General features: G+C 33.8%; 1 protein-coding gene and 1 non-coding gene across 10 annotated transcripts in view; both read left to right on the top strand.

Annotated features, from left to right (window-relative positions):
* The window catches only part of LOC124409175 (eukaryotic translation initiation factor 4 gamma 3-like), a 60,875-nt gene extending 46,441 nt beyond the window's left edge, over positions 1–14,434 (top strand). For 8 of the 9 annotated variants that reach the window (XM_046886604.1, XM_046886603.1, XM_046886602.1 and 5 more), the window contains 18 exons: positions 4,806–5,626; positions 5,832–5,936; positions 6,136–6,453; positions 7,085–7,306; positions 7,550–7,626; positions 7,960–8,113; positions 8,214–8,478; positions 9,005–9,099; positions 9,473–9,630; positions 9,957–10,009; positions 10,268–10,512; positions 10,844–11,016; positions 11,255–11,334; positions 11,597–11,820; positions 12,251–12,397; positions 12,617–12,692; positions 12,839–12,991; positions 13,240–14,434. In XM_046886604.1, the coding sequence (XP_046742560.1) occupies positions 4,806–5,626; positions 5,832–5,936; positions 6,136–6,453; positions 7,085–7,306; positions 7,550–7,626; positions 7,960–8,113; positions 8,214–8,478; positions 9,005–9,099; positions 9,473–9,630; positions 9,957–10,009; positions 10,268–10,512; positions 10,844–11,016; positions 11,255–11,334; positions 11,597–11,820; positions 12,251–12,397; positions 12,617–12,692; positions 12,839–12,991; positions 13,240–13,427 (3,554 nt within the window). In that variant the 3' untranslated portion in view covers positions 13,428–14,434. Of the gene's footprint in view, positions 1–4,805; positions 5,627–5,831; positions 5,937–6,135; positions 6,454–7,084; positions 7,307–7,549; positions 7,627–7,959; positions 8,114–8,213; positions 8,479–9,004; positions 9,100–9,472; positions 9,631–9,956; positions 10,010–10,267; positions 10,513–10,843; positions 11,017–11,254; positions 11,335–11,596; positions 11,821–12,250; positions 12,398–12,616; positions 12,693–12,838; positions 12,992–13,239 lie in introns of those variants that run through there. The other variant, XM_046886609.1, reaches the window with a different exon arrangement.
* On the top strand, positions 10,558–10,724 carry LOC124410114. The gene has a single exon (XR_006929573.1). It is a non-coding gene; the product is annotated as a small nucleolar RNA SNORA53 (small nucleolar RNA).
* Positions 14,435–17,034: the final 2,600 nt, after the last annotated feature.

Here is a 17,034-nt window from a genome sequence, read left to right as displayed (position 1 = left end):
TCACTTGTGCAGAAATAAGCATCGAAAGATAGAAATGGTTAGATGAATTGTTGCATAATGGCGAATGCGCTAAACGTTATAAAAAAAAAAATCTCTCCCGCGCTGCATAATCGTGTAATATGTGCTGTTTGTTTACGTTTTTGTATTTTTCGTTTAAATATGTTTCATTATATCTAATTGCTCAACCATGAACACACATACATATATATATATATGTTTAGCGGAAATGAATTTTTCTTTAATCCCTTGCGCAACACCGTTATCCGTGAATTTGTTTAACAATATTTTATTGTTTATACTGTTGTATTGCCTCAGTTGAATTCATATGCACATACGGAGTCCTTTAAAATGGAAAAAAATGACTGTCGTTAGTTGCGTTAAAAATGAAATAATAGATCGCTGTAGACTCATGGACTACGGATTGTTTTCAACTTTTCTTTATCTACAGTTTATTCCGATTAATGGCGGCTCTAAATAGCAATTCATTTTATCGCACATTAGTCACTTATACATCTATAATATATCGGAGGATTACGTTATACTTACGAACTGCTTTCTAGAGTTACTGTGTTATACGTGTACCTTAAAAGTCCAAGCAAGTGATATATCACAATGATTATTCTAGATTTCGAAACGTAAAAGAGAGAGAAGGAAAATTTCTCGTATAAAATTCACCTCTCATTGCACGCGTGATTGCAGAAATTAAGGCGCGGCATTTGTTACGTAACTTTGTTTTGTTTTATTTCTTTATTATGACACGGCGAAGACCTGCATACAACAAAATTACTTAGGTGACTAGCTACCGGGTTGAGTACTTACTACTTATACACACACACACATATTTTTTTTTCTCACCAATGGATTCTGATAAAATTTCTTCTACGTGACGTAGAACAGAAACAACCTTTCGACTTCGCCCTACGAACAATTACTAGGATAAGATTTTCTAACGCTTACCGTGTAGTTTATTGTTCCTAATTATAGCTGATACATTTCGATGTCGAGTGCTTTAAGAAATATTCGTTCCGGGAAAGAACTGGGTGAAAAAATTATTCTATTCCATATCCTGTGTGATCTTCAATTTTAGATACTTGCAGCTTTATATTACCTTGAATAATTTTTCCTGACGTTTGAAGTAAAGCCATGAAATTTTTATAACAGGCTACTTACTTTTCCCTCTTTTTCTTTCTTTTCAAATTTAATTCTCGCATTGTTCACGGTGTCTTTAACATATTGTATATAATCAGAACTATATAATTCGTAAAATGCATGTATCCAATGGAAGTAAAATCGCTAGGTATTATTTAAATTTGACGATTGACCGAGCAATATGCTAATGAATTTACACGTTAGCGTGATATTTTCGCGACAATATGTAGTCAAGAGTGGATATCAAAATGATAACACAACGTGACCCACGGAATTTGTCATTGATAAGATGTTGAAATTGTATGAAATACAATAAAAGACGCGTCAACGTTTATCGCGTACTTATTTGACCGTATATTATACGTACTTATACATATACATACGCGCATATCGCTGCTACTGTCGTCATTATTTCTGTGCCTCGCAGTATTTCGTGTTAAAACGATTACGTAGGCAATATACATACTATAACAAAAAAGAAAGACCCAAAAAAATAATCAAATGGAAGAAAAAAAGATTTATACTCGTGATTTTTTCTCATACAGTACGTAGTAAACGGTATCCAAGAAAATGACATAAGCGAGTCTTTCTCAGTTGTGTTTGAACAGTCTGCTTATATGCAGTTTACCTGCTTCTATGAATATTAACGACACATCGTTCACTGGTGCGTAGTCATGGCGTCATTTTTATTTTCTTTCCTGTGTACACTTTTTTTTTTCTTTTTTCTTTTGTTTTCTTCTCTCGACAATTCCAAGACTCGATTATACATAATCGTAGCATTGATCCATCGATAAGTCATTCCGACGAAGCTGAAAATTTTGATCTCTATCAGCTCATATCGAGACTACCGCCATGCAGTAAATTCCTTGATATATATAAAGAGGCGTACCTAATTGTAAGATGGTAATTCTGATTTCAATTAATTTCACATCTCTTATCACATCTAATTCACACATCAATGTATGCAGGGGTAAATTCATGATACGCGTATGTACCGATTGAGGAATTCAGTTATGCAATCAATAATAATTTAAAACCGTTGAAATTTGAAACAAATGCACATCGTATGTCGAACGCGCGGAGGAGGATGACCTCGGGAAGAATTGAAACCTCGGGTTACGCAATCAAAGTCGTCGTCGACGTCGTGTCGTAGTTTCTACATATACACGCCTAATCCATGCTCGACATTTTCATTGCGGTGATTCATCTTGAAATTTCATTGTTGGTGAGGCTAGCAGCTAGATCGCTAGCTAGCTACCTTATTTGATGATCACCCGATATAATCTTAGTTCACCCTTTTCGCCAACAGGTGCCGTGTTGAGGTCCAATAAAATGATCTCACGAGCATCTATCTTTCGATCTAGATTCTAGGTTGAACCCACGGATTGAACTCTAATTATTTGATATGTAAACGTTTCTGTATCTCGCTGTTTTTCTCTCTCTCTTTTTTTTTGCATCTTTCTACCTCATTCTCCCAAAGCGTTGAAAATTTGTTAATTGTATGCGAATTGCGAACATACACACAAATACAACTGATAAGTTTAGAGCGAAAATTGAAAGTTTTTTGACAATCTATCTCTCCGTGAAATATGTATGTACCATAAAATAAAGGAAGTAAGAAAGAAAGAAGGCAAGGAACGAAGGAAAGAAGGAAGAGAAAAATTAAAACTCGTTTATTTTCTAACGGAAGTGTAATAATAAATCGCGAACTGTCGTTAACGATAACGCGTCTTTGAAATTAATCAGTCGTTCGAAAGATATTAAATGAGAAACAAAAATGATATACATTTAGTCGCACGTATTTAAACCGAAACGGTTTCCCATCTACTACAACTGAACCGATTGGCGAGAAGTTTAGAGGTTAGACGCAATGCGCCTGCTCCTCCTCCTTTTCGAGTGAACTAATTTAAGAAATTTAACCGTCCTACGTCTCGCTTTGCGCCAGTTCGGTGTTAAAATAGACGCGAGAAAGCTTCGTGTGGACATTTCTCGTTGCTGGCGCTTTAAAAGCTTTTCAACATCACGTTACGTATTTATTGGACATGTTTTAATATCAAACGATCAAAGGAAGAGAAACAATTTTGCTTTCTTTAAATACTAATAAGAGAACAAGAGGACGATTTAAAAAAAAAAAAAAAAAAACATACACACACACACAGAAGGTTTATAATATTTTCAGGAAAAACTGATGAGAAACTCGAAGTTTTCTTTTTCCCGGATAACATGCTAATCGAAACAACGTCGCGATTTGTGGTTCGACATAATATCAAATAATAATAATATACTTCGAAACTTATATATCATAAATATACTATTTATATATGAAGTGTTGAATGATAGTTAAACGTAAATCGTCAGACAGCTAAATCCTCGAATTATTGCGAACGCAGAGCGAAAATATATTAGATAATCCCAGGCAAACTTGAATTTTGACGCGTTTTCCAATGAAGTTTAATTACGCGATTTACTCTTTTTTTCTCACATTTTAATATATTGCATATTGTTGTTTGTACATGGAATCTTAACATTCCTATATATCATTACCGCTGGCAACGATCTCTCGGTAGTTTTATAAATAAAACACTGACTCAGTGCCGATTTCGACCAGTGAAATTCGAGCTGTAAATGATTTCTTTTTTCACCTGCTGCTGCTAACGCCCTGCAGCAATTATTGTTGTTGTTATTATTATTATTTTTCATTTAAAGAAATTTTAATTCTATTTATTTAATATTTTATTATTCCTTTTTTTTCTCTCTTCGCTGTGATTCATTCAATCTAACGTTCGTTTTCGAAGTATTAAATATGTTGAAGAAATATCGTATTAGAAATTGTTAGAATATAAAAAATAATACAACATGAGTGATCGAAGAACTAACACCGCTGGCCGAGCCTGCAGTAGTTCAAGATCCAGAAGTCGCAACAGACGGGGGTCCAGAGATCATGGTATACTATCTTAGTTTTATTGTTCAAACCTGGACGAATCGCGAGAGTACTTGACAAAATCAAAGAACGTTGAAATAGATCAAGATTAATGATTTTTACAACTATTTACCAATTTGTTTTTTAGACTTACGAAGACTAGAAATAAAAAACAATTAGACATCGTACCCCTAAACAAGAATCAGTCAAATTATGAACAACTTATCTCGGTTCAATAATTTGGAAGGTTTTAACTTGATTTCAAAACATTTTCATAAACAATTAACCATCCAAGTTGCAAAAACTGCTCTGATTTTGACTGCGTTTCATTTTGATAGTTGAAGGCTCGATACATTCCGATTTTTTAAATGCATCAAATCTGTATTTTTCGAAAATCAAAAGGGTATGGTAACATGTATTATTAGGTATCTTTGGCTGCTATTCGGTATTACTCGTTTTACTTTTCCACCTCAGACCTGGCTTAATTGATATCGCAATACTATATTATGATTTGACTGCTATTTTTAATGACTCGCACATTATTTAGTTTGGTTTAAAAACCGTTTGATGAATTTCTATGATGATTAAAATAAAAGAAATGAAAGTAGTGGACTGAAAAGTCTATGACAGATATTTGATAATCTGAAAATTATATGCCATAATGATTTTCACGCTGTGTTTCTATGCTGCGGTAATTTTAACTGGATTGTTTTCTTTCTCTGTTTCTATCCGATAGGTAAAGCCACACAGAAGCAAAAAAATAAGCGAAGTCATCTTAAGAATAGGGACCTTATCAACCGCAAAGGTGCCGAAAAAGAGGGCACCGAGATGGATGCATTTATGACTACCGCACCATCTGCAAAACCTGAAGCTAAACAATCAGAGGTAGCTAAGCAAGAGACTCAGGAATCACTGCTTCCCAATGACTCTGGAAAAGAATCCGCTAAGGATATTAAAGACGAAGAGAATATCGAATCTAAAAAGGGAGCCGAGTCCAAGCTTGCTCTGAAGATTGAACAGGCTGCGCCGGAAGCTTCTAAAGAGAATACTCCAGTTCAAACACCAACGACGGAAAAACTGCCGTCAATTGTTCAAAATAACAAAGAATCTTCAAAGGAAACTACCCCGACAATCGAGGATACAGGCAGAATTGAAGAAGTCTGCAAAATGCCTGTGAAAATCACTGCCAATGATGTTGTAGATCATGCTGCTATCGCCGATGATGCTGAAATAGAATCGGCTATAGTGGCGCAGAAAAATGAGGAAAATGCTAAAGTTTCTGCTCTCCGTGCGCCCAGTGACGAACAGCAAGATAGCATTCCCATTATAGAGAAAGAAGACGATAATAATGAAGAAACGGATCCAAATAAAGCCACGCCGAAAGGACCTGCTCCTCTAAAATACATTTACAAAGACGACCAATGGAGCCCGCTGAACAAGAGTGGGAAGAAAGTTTACGATCGGGACTTTTTGATCAAGCTTCAGAATGACCCGAATAGTAAAATAAAGCCACTGAATCTACCGGATTTAGAAGTTGTTTTGAAAGAGAACTCTAGAGTGAGTAAATGTTAATAGTAACCAGAAGTACTACACGAGCGAACATTCGTATCGTCTCAATGTTATTATAGCGTGACTTAGAACTTTGTTCAGATGAAATTCAATTTTTAGTTTAGTTATCAAGAATTCGTAAATTCAAGTTAATTTTCTTGTACAAATGAGTATTTTAGTATATAAATTATGTATATCATTATCATTCTTACAGAATCGTGGTGCAATGGATCTACGGCAATTGAAAGATGTAAGTCTTGGAGGCAAATACGATTTCCCATTCGCCCCTTTTGGGAAACAGTCACAAAGTATGCGAAGTGTAAGTAGATCTATTGAAAATTTTTCTTCAAAATCTACGTTGCAACTCTTTCTGGAATTGCATTTCAACGTAGTACTAGATCCATTAATTATGCAAGGTTCATGTGTGTGGATATTTATTAAATTCGTATATTGTAAAAGCTGTTTAATGAACGAATAGAATATTTTAATAATTAATTTTGTTCTTATTCTTATTACAGTCAGTTCCTCCAAAACGAGGTAGTCAACAAGGTAAACCAAAAAATGCCAAACCAGTTATCCACTTGTCTTTATCTCTGAGAGAAGACGTTAAGTTAAGAGAAACAGAAAATGCATGGAAACCGGGTCGAATGAAAGGTAGCGGTGCTACTGATAATGTGGAAGAAGATGCCAAAACAGAAGCACTGTACAAGAGAGTGCGAGGAGTTTTGAACAAATTGACACCACAGAAATTCAATACATTAGTCAACCAAGTCCGAGCGTTGCAAATTGATTCGCAAGAGAAATTGCAAGGTGTCATTGATCTGGTTTTTGAAAAGGCAAGTACAGTTCGTTATTTGTATGATGAAAGGAAACAGGCAATTACTTATGTACTTAATTCTGGACAATTGAACTATCAAAATTTTACAAGCAATGAAATCGTGGTTCTAGTGATGATATATGTGTGTCTGCCAGACTAGAGTTTCTGAATTGTACATGATTGCCAAACATATTCTGATATACCACGATAATAACATAGAATCGAAAATATTTATATGTCTTGACACTTATGCTGATACGTTTGAGAGAAAAGGATCGAAACAAAAGTTTACAGCTATTGTGTATCTATTCTAACCACAAATGCTGATACTTATTTCCTGAAACTGTATAATTAAATGAACATAAGTACAATAATGTGGTTGCACGCAGACCGCAGCTTGTGGTTTTACTACACCGTTTATTTTATAAAAATATCAAACAACGGGAAACGTTGTGTAATTAACTTGTAACTTATAATGAAATTAGACTTTATTGTTAACTATTCGTTCGTTACCTTTTGATGCGGAATAACTTGTATTACTACACAGTGTGGATAACTTACATTAGCTAGATAATAGTATATAAATCTTCAATCTTGGCTTACGCTGTAAATTTTTACTGACATGAAATTTGTGTTTCTGATTTTAACAGGCAGTCGACGAACCTAGCTTTTCTGTAGCATATGCTCTCATGTGTAAGGAACTTGCAATGATGCACGTCAGCAGTTCGGACAGTAAAGCAGGCAAAGAAGAAAGCAATGTCAACTTTAGGAAACTCATTATAACCCGTTGTCAAATGGAATTTGAAAAGAATACCGTTGATGAAACTGTCAAAGCTGTGAAACTGAAAGAGATCGAAGAGTGTACAGATCCAGTAAGTTTTTTAGCTGTTTATAATGTTAGCGCACTTCTTAAGTAGCTCTTTCAGAACATAAAAAAGAAATTATTTTTTCCCCTCATTTATTTCATGATGAACATTTATTGAGAGAAGAGGCACGACGAAGTGTTTCAATGTTTTTTTATTGTCAAAAGGATTCTGAGATTGATTCTATATCTGCTTGGTTGTACGAATGCAAAATGTATGCATGTGTAAATTTTTGTCGTTTTCTATTTTTAGGAAAAGAAGAAAGAGTTACAGGCGGCATTGGACGAAGAGGAGAGGAGAATTCGTGTCAAATCCGTTGGTAACATCAGGTGAAAAAACTGCTGCATTTCCTTACACTATTATAATAGTTTTCGAACTTTCGTAACATGCTATTTAATTACCTTTGTGTCTAATTATACGCTCGTCTGGTAAAGCTAATTCATAATGATCAATCTTCAGACCATTCTTGAAATTAAATGGAATAATAATTGAGAGAAATTTTTCGATACTTATTTTGGAATGATGACAATTTTTACACCAAATTGACTGTGATGGTTGTAAAGCTCAACAGGCCTGACGCATATCTAGAATATCAACATTATCACACAATGGAGTTTTCGATCGTTATTTTATAACGTTTCTCTTTCAAATTTATTTTACAGGTTTATAGGGGAACTTTTCAAACAAGGAATGTTAACGACCAATATTATGCACAGATGTATACGTCATTTGCTCTCTCAGATCGACGAAGAAAATTTAGAATGCTTATGCAAGCTCCTTAGTACAATTGGAAAAGACTTAGAATCTAAGAGTCAGGTAAAGTTTCATTGTATAAACATAATATGACTATAAAATTGTGCACACTGTGTTTATCTTATAAAGCGAATTACTGAAATATACATATCTCATATTTCAGAATCTGAGCGACTATTTCAAACAAATGCTGGACATTGTTAATCGCAAATCAGCAGGTAAAGTCAGTTCGAGGGTTCGTTTTATGTTGCAAGACGTAATTGAGTTGAGGTTGAACAAATGGGTACCAAGAAGAGACGACAGCAATCCCAAGACGATGGCCGAAATTCAGAAAGAAGCTGAAACTGAACGTCTAGATACGCATATGAACAACACTCCAATGAATACCCCAAGAAAAGACGACCGAAGCAACGACAGGAAACGGATTCGTAAGTCTCTTACTTCTTGTAGATCACATGATTCTGGTTTTCCACGTTTTTTTTGCAACGAAGCCTTTATTCAGAACTATATCGTTATTGATTAAACAAGATGTTTGCTACATTTGTAGTTATTAAATACCTATTTTCGAATTGATATAGTAACCAATGACCAGTACTTTGAGTCAGCACAGTTCTGTGTTCTGAGGTCCTAGCAATTCTAAATCATGCATTCTTGTGACAAACGAGAATTTTTGTCACATTTGTTTGATTATCAAGGATGTAAATAATCATCTAACAACAGAACAAAATAAAACAGTAATAAATCTACAGACAAACAAACTTTGAATTTGCAATTAACCGAAGTGTTGGAATTTTTCATGATGAGATGATTTACGTCATGCCAGACTTGAGTTTCTGAGTTATTAAACAATTTTGTGATCGTATAAAATCTACTGAAGAGAGTTTTATAAAATTTCTTTGTATTGTCTTCTTAAGAATCCCTATAACAATTGCGGTTGCTCATTTTATTTCTCAGGTGGCAGTGGGCCAGCAGAGGAAGGTGGCTGGAGCCAACCGGTCAGAAGCCGTCAACAGTATTCCGTTGAATCAGCTAAGCTCAAAAACAAACCTGTAAGTATCATTCGCAAAATATTTGTTGAAACATTGAGTTGATCGTTTTGATTTTCCGTAATCCAACACGTTCCTAAATATTGGAATACAGCTGAATATTTACAAATGTGTGCTTGAACAACTGTTCGAGCTCACCAAAATAAAATTACATCAGGAAACATGTGGTACTTGATTATATGATGATAATCTATAGTTGTGGAGAACGAGTTCGTGGAACTTGAATGTTTTTAGCCAAAAGGATTCTGAAATAATCATGAGAAATGAACCACATTAATTAGAATGAAACCAATTATCCTCCAAATCTACCCTGAAATCTAATTAAGAATATTATAATATGTAATCTGAAACGTCATTTCACGTTTGTTTACCTTAGCCTCCGATGGACGATCTCCAATTAGGCAACAAAAATATGTTCCAATGGTCCAGAAACGTTTCCGCGGGTGCTCCTAAGACTGTTACTCCGAATAAATTTGCAATGTTAGAAAATATGCCTAGCGAACAAGACAAACGTTCTGGAATTCCACTATCTGGGTAAGTTATATCATAGATTTTAAATGTGCAAAATTTCTTCAATTTTGCTTAATAGATGTATTCCGCTATACCTCGCCATATATTTACTGTATCGATGAATAGATTATTTTGTACAAATTTTTTCAAAAAATATCGCACATCTATTCAGTTTCGTGCCATTAAATGAAATGATGATACATGCATGTCTTGCCAGACTGGAGTTTTTGAATCTTCTAACATTCCCATGATATTAAACAGCATACTGAAGTCATAATGCGACGACATTAAAAGAAAAATTATCGCATTGTCTTGATAATCTTCTAATCAAAGTGTTTTTTATTTTCAAGATCAAGGTCCACTGGTCCCAGAGATTATGGCCGTCCGGATTACAAATCGTATGGTGAGTTTTATTTGAGTGTACTATATCGTCTTTGCAGTTTTAAGACAGCATATACTTATTATTCTCATGAATTAATAGCTTATTTCTCTTCGTTTATAGAAATTTAAACCATTCAATGATGATAAAAATTCTATTTGAAAAGTTTTAAGAAACTTGGTGTTGTTTAGCCAAAAGGATTCTGACAATATCCACTTTACCTAACAGTTAATATTACTCATAATTTCAAGTTAACAGATTTTTTCATATTTCCGTAAGCAGATGGTAGGAATTCTCGAAATGGTAGCCAACAATTGAGTAGCAGATCTTCGAGTCGGGATAGTTCACTTCATGACGGTTCACGAAGTCAAAGTATGTCCATGGCTCCACCTCAACCTATTAAATCGATTCCCCCGCAAGCACCTACGTCTACCCCTAGTAAGCCAGTGCCGTCGATGTCTGAGGAACAACTGGTCAAGAAATCGGCGAATATTTTAGAAGAATATCTCTCCGATACTAACATTAACGTGAGTGATTTAAATTTGGATATTTACACATGTCCTAAGAAAAATTGCACGCTCCTTAGATCCACCTCTGATCTACCCTAAGTGGTGCTTGAGTCATTGGCGTGCTAGAATATGCAATATCTCCCTGTTAGTCTTTTGTCTCAGTAGCACAAATTCAAATTTTCGAATGACACGAATTTTCTTGGCATTGAGCAGACTGACATGGGGACAATACTTAAATGTAACATATATCTTATAATATCGTTTACAGAATTTCTCTTTGAAAGAAATTACTCTTTATCGTTTAATTGTAATTCATTTTTTTTTACAATATACTTGTTCCGTATTGCAGAATGCAGCAATAGAAGTTAAAGAAACATTTGACAATTCTACTTTTGCCAACTTTGTACGAGAGGTGCTGAATGGAGTTGTTGAAAAATCAGCAACTGCCAGAAAACAAGTCAGCCAGCTCATGACACATCTCATCTCTAAAAATATTTTGCCGTTGTCTCTCTATATCGCTGGGTAAGTGATGAAATTATAAAATGATTTAAATCAGCTGAATTTTCTCAGTTTTTCCGTCCTGGGACTTGCAGAGTCCTGAAAAGTCATTAAGTGATGATAATTTTTCGACTAAAGAAAAGGCACTTGGAGTGTTTTAGTGTTGTTTAGCCAAAAGGATGCTGAATATAAAAAAAGAAATTACGTCAGGTTCAATATTTCCATTGACAGGTTTTCTCATCTTGACATTTTATCATTTCAGTCTTGGAGAAGTCTTGGACACGGCCGAGGATCTAGTAATTGATATCCCCAAAATTTGGATTTACTTGGCAGAATTAATATGTGAGTTTGATCGAATGAACTGTTTGGCGAAATTTTTCATAAGTGATATTTTTTCCACAAGTAAACATTAGCTATGTAATGCAAAAACTATTGTTATTCTCCAACGTTTTATGATGACAACTTCTTACACCATAGCGCTACACCGTGCTGGATGTAAAGCTCAACAGGCCTGATGAAATACGTTTAACAAAAAAAGAATTCCTCACAAAATTTAACATCATCTTTCACTTGTTTTTCAATTGCATTATTTGATCTTCTGTAGGGTATCCACTAGCGGAAGGTGTTCTTCCGTTCTCGGAACTCAAGAACACGATGGCCCCTCTGAAAAGTAAAGGCTTAGCCGGAAAGTTGATGGGGGAACTCATGATCACGTTAGTCCAAGAAAAGAGCCCAAAATGGATCAAGGATAAGTGGGATCAATCGGGTCTAGAATGGAGCGACTTTTTGCAAGAAAGTGAATCTGTAAATGATTTCGTCAAGAAATACGTAAGATAATTTATCAATGAACATCAACCTATAAAAAATTACTATTTTACGATCTTTTTCGTGCGTTCACATTACACTAGAGATTTTATTCAATTTTGTCAAACTTTTTTTTTTTTTTTTACTGCAACTGATTCTGCAAATTAATCTTACATAGAGGGTCATTTGATCTAAACTAAATGCACAAGTTAAAAATTAACCTCTAGAGGACCGAGATTTGAGAGTTAAAATCGTCCTTGAAAAGTGCCCAAATTCGTGTCTGGTATCATGGATCAACTATATATAAAGTTCAGATCACAGTGCGAGCCGATATAATGGTTTTTCTGTCCTCTAGAGGTTAAATTTCAAGTTTTTAACCACTATCATGGATTGCAGTTGTTGTTATGATAAATGTTTATTACTGAAATGATCCTTTTTTTTCTTCTTCGTTTAGAAATTGGAGTTCATGTTGGGAGATAGCATTAGTAGTTTTGGCAGCTTGAGTGGGCAGCTAAGTATGGAGCAAATACATGAACGACTTCGTGCCCTCATGGCGAATGAAAAGGAGAATTTGTTTGACAATATCTGCAGTTGGATTTCTGTAAGTCGATTCAATTCGATTTTATTGTTTTCGTTCATTTCATAAGGTTTACATGTATAATACATTTCAACTTCCTTAATTAAGATATTTAATAGCTCCCAATTCGATATTACGTTTCAATATGTTACCTCTCGACACAAATAATTTCATTCTTTAATTTTAATTAAGTCTCCTTAGTTTCCTCGAAACACGTTTGATTAATTTTCTTTTTCCTTATAGGCAAATGTAGGAGAGAGAGCAAGTGAACCTCAATTTATCAAGATATTGATGACGTCAATTTTGGAAGTATCTATCGGTAAGCAAAAATGCTGTAATGTTTCTGTCATGAAACAGTTTATATGACAAAATCTTTGATTTGGTTCCAATGCAACGTAATAGCGTATAATATTTTCCTTTTCGTAATGCTTCACTTGTGACATCATATTTTTATTTCTTTTACAGAACCGTATAATACTACGTGGAAATTTAGACCAGATAAGTTTCAAAACCTACAAAATCTAATTCCTCGATATATCGATGTCAACGTCGCGGTCTTGGAGTTACAGTGCCTCATTGCGATTCAAGAATATATAAACAAATTGGAACACCCGTCAGGTAAGACTTTAAAATTTTTATCAAGCACAAGCAGCAATATATTAGCGTTCTTCACGCTACTTCTATCTCATTTTCGCGAGTAGTGTCACAAAATTTTTTATTTCTTGATCCAGATAATGCAAATTCGTAACTTTGCACTTTGAGTTCTCCTTTCAATAATTTCAATACTCAAAATTGTGTCAGTTTCCTAAATATTACATGAATTAAGTTTAACAAAATAAATATCACAATTTCGGTTATGATTACAGGTGTACTTTTGCAAATCATTGAAAAGCTGTGGGAAGATAGTATTATTTCGTACGATGCATTCCTTGCATGGGAGAGCAACAAAGACCCGACGACACTAGCGGGAAAATCAGTTGCCATAATGGCTTTAACGTCGTTCTTTACATCCTTGAAAGAGGCGGACGACGAATCCAGCGGTGACGAGGCGTGAGGATAAGTTCGACGTTGACGGTCTCAGTTATCATCGCTCAAGCGTAACATCGCGTTACGTTTGGGCTTTCAAACCCTTGTGCGCACGGTTTACTACTTTGTGCTTGAACGTAAAATGGATCTTCAAACAAATTGTGAAGAGACTAAAAATGTGCTCGTAAAGACGGAACGTGAAAAGCAAAATTGCAGTTTTTTTGAAATCCAGAACGATGCGACAAAAAAAATTCATGATATAAACAATCAAACGGTGGTTGTGCCGCGAGGTGTATGTATTATATTCTAGAACAACAGAAGTAAGGTAAAATAAAGAAGAAAGTCGTATTTGATATACGCTATACATAACGAAGATGAAAGATTAATAATTAATTATGATGAAGGAGTAAATGCAAGATAATTATTATATATAATTAATTGAAATGGTTTAAAGTTTAAATAAAGTAAAAAAAAAAAAAAAATCACAAAAAAATGAAAAAAATTAAAAACAAAAACATATATATATATATATCAACAATGCGCGAAGACGATGTCGTGTTTCTATGTAATATTAATATATGTCGCCGACGATAAATGATCATACTTCGAAATGCGAACGCGAAAAAAAATGTAGTTATTTCTAATTATGCAACGCCACAATAGCAACTTGAATGCTTGCTACGTAATGTAGGTAACAAATTCAAATTACAAATGCGTATAATAAATGAACAAATAACTCGAGATATAGAATTCGGGTGGAAATTCAATTAAAAAAAAAAAAAAATTATTTCTTTGCATAAAAAATCGCATATGAAAAAAATTTCATAATGAAGTCTGAGACGAGCGATGGTTCTTCCTATTATTGTAATGAATATAACAGAATTAATAATTTATAATTGCGCATAGGGTCTATTATGGTAAATTGTAAGAAAGACATTCATAAATTTCAATGTGAAGTCGAACGTAAGATTTGTAACTTAGGATCTTGATTTTTAGGAAGGGGAGATTTCTAATGGTGTGCATACTAAGGCGCTACTATTTTTAAAAAATACTAGTTATTTATAATCATGATGAACTGAAGGTGTGAGTGAAGCAAAAGTGAAGTGAAAAGAAAGCGAGTGAATGACAACAATTATGAATGGGTGATACTGATGTAAAGGGTCGGTGCGACACATTGCTGTCAGGGAAAATGCGTGAAATTCAAGTTGATAGTGCGATTTACGGTATTGAAAAATTATATTCAATCTAGATATGTATACATATATATCTATTGAGTATATATGTACATATATATATATATATATATATATATATATATATATATATATATATATATATATATATATATATATATATATATCTATATTATTACACACATTATTATCGTGAAATTCAAATGAGAAGTGTGAAAACATTGAACGGATGTTGTGCTGAATTGTGCAAGAGTTAGTCCAACATTCTTTTTTTCCCTTTCTTCTTTCCTCTTTCTCGATTGAAAATTCTACTGAATACTGTATAAGTATTAGTATTTTTATGTTAACCTTTTAATGACAATATATTATTTCATGATGAAAACATTATCAGCATTCAATATCAGATGAATAAAAATTCTCTGATACTTCTTCAATAATGAGTTAAACAGAGGCATTGTTCGATGTCTCAGATCTCCGCTGTTCTTCTTCCGTAATTGATACGTTTCGCATAAATATTTCTCATCTAAATTTCACTGACTTTAATTTCGCTCTTCCGATCGTTCTATGCCAGAATAATGACAACGATGACGATGATTTCGTTGTCCATACGATTGGATGGGATTGCTACCTGTCGGCACATGGATTGTTGTGGCTGATTTGTTGATACCGTGTTAACATGTAAATAAGTTGCCTTGTACTAAACTCTATTCTGCAGATAACTGGTTATCATAACAATCACGGTATGTCTTTGACCAAACGGTGTTTCCGCTTTCGCAATGAATACATTTGCCTTGAAACTATGATCGATACATTAATCACAAGTAATTATATTATATTCTTTGTACAGCTGTACTATTTTGATTGATAATTTATTTTACTTTCCGCAACTTATTTTCACATGTAACGTTGCTATCGTCAACTGTATGCATGCATAGGTACATACATCGGATATGGATTGCAAGAAATGCTACAGGTATAGTAGTGCGTTTTTATGAACCCAGCTTGAGGTTGATATTGCGACAAAAGCAATTTTCTTTCAGACAAACCAAACAAAAGTTGATTGGATTTGTATTGTATTGATTTGTTTTCATGCGAATTAATAGTATCGTTATGATAAGTGATTTAATATACTTAGGTATAATTTGTTGTACGGACCTGCGCAGCGAATCTATTGAGTGATGCAACAATTATTCTGTTGGTGTTTATTTATTTTGTATGTAGGGGGACCAACCTCCGGAAACTATTTATTGTTTCCACACAATGCGACGGGACGGACATTTGATTGCAAAAATAAAAGTAAACCAAACAAAACCGAAACAAAAAAAACCAACCAGTTATTTGTCGTCACAATTAAAGAACGAAATATCAGTGAACTACTTTTTCTACTGATGGTAGAATATTCCCAGCATTGATGAAGCTAAAAATGATGGATAAAAAAGTAATGCTATAAAGAATAAAATAAAAATCGCGAAAGAGTAGGTAAATTAAATGAATAAATTAATTTATATAATGGATAAACTTAAAGAAAAAAAAATGAAAAAAGTAGCAAAAAAAAAAAAAAAAAAACAGAACACGTTGTTGAAAAGTTGTGGATAAACGAGTAATAAGAAAGAATATTATTGCTGTAAATAATGAAAGAATAGGTAACGTAAGTGGAAAATGGATGACAGAAAGGGCTTGTGAAGAGCCGGCGTTCGCTTCTGGGGGCATGTAATAGCAACGCCGCTGTTTCTGCCTCTGCTGGTTATATTATGTATTGTATATACTATATTATACGTACGTATATGTATATACATGTATTTGTGTATGTGTATATGTATAAACATATGTATATATAAAATTAAAATTAAGAACACAACACACACACACTTATATAATAAACCATATCTATATAAAGAAAAAAAAGGAAAAAAAAATAAAAAAAGAACTCCATGCCATTTTGCAGATAAAATTTTTCAATCCTTGGATATCCAATCTCTACACGACTCTGATCTAAATATCGATATAATCTACATAATTTACTTATCGCTGATTGAAAATGAAAAACAGAGTGAAATGTTGGGGGCGGAGGGGGGGGGGGCAGAATTTGAATGGTATACTCTTGGGTTCCAGAACATTTTCTCAATAATCAATATTTATTATATCTAATATATTTTCATTAAGATATGAATGAAAAAAATACCGTCGATGAAAATCCTAGAGGTGTTAAACTGAAGAAGATTGAAGATTTTATAAATACAGTAAGTTTTGATTATTTTCGATTTCACCTTACGTTCCTAAAAATTGAGGATTATTTTTGGCACAGTGTTTTTACGGAATCGTCAAAAAGTTCGTTTTCGTCTGTAATTTATTGTGTAATGAATTCTTAATCGAAAAAAATGTTTCTTGTATTCTTTTCGGATTCAATTATTTTATCAAATGATCAAAAAACGTAATAATATA

This window comes from Diprion similis, chromosome 8 (assembly GCF_021155765.1).
Source record: "Diprion similis isolate iyDipSimi1 chromosome 8, iyDipSimi1.1, whole genome shotgun sequence".
Taxonomy (NCBI): domain Eukaryota; kingdom Metazoa; phylum Arthropoda; class Insecta; order Hymenoptera; family Diprionidae; genus Diprion; species Diprion similis.
The sequence above is the reverse complement of the archived record's forward strand: the minus strand, read 5'-3'. Positions and strand labels throughout refer to the sequence as shown.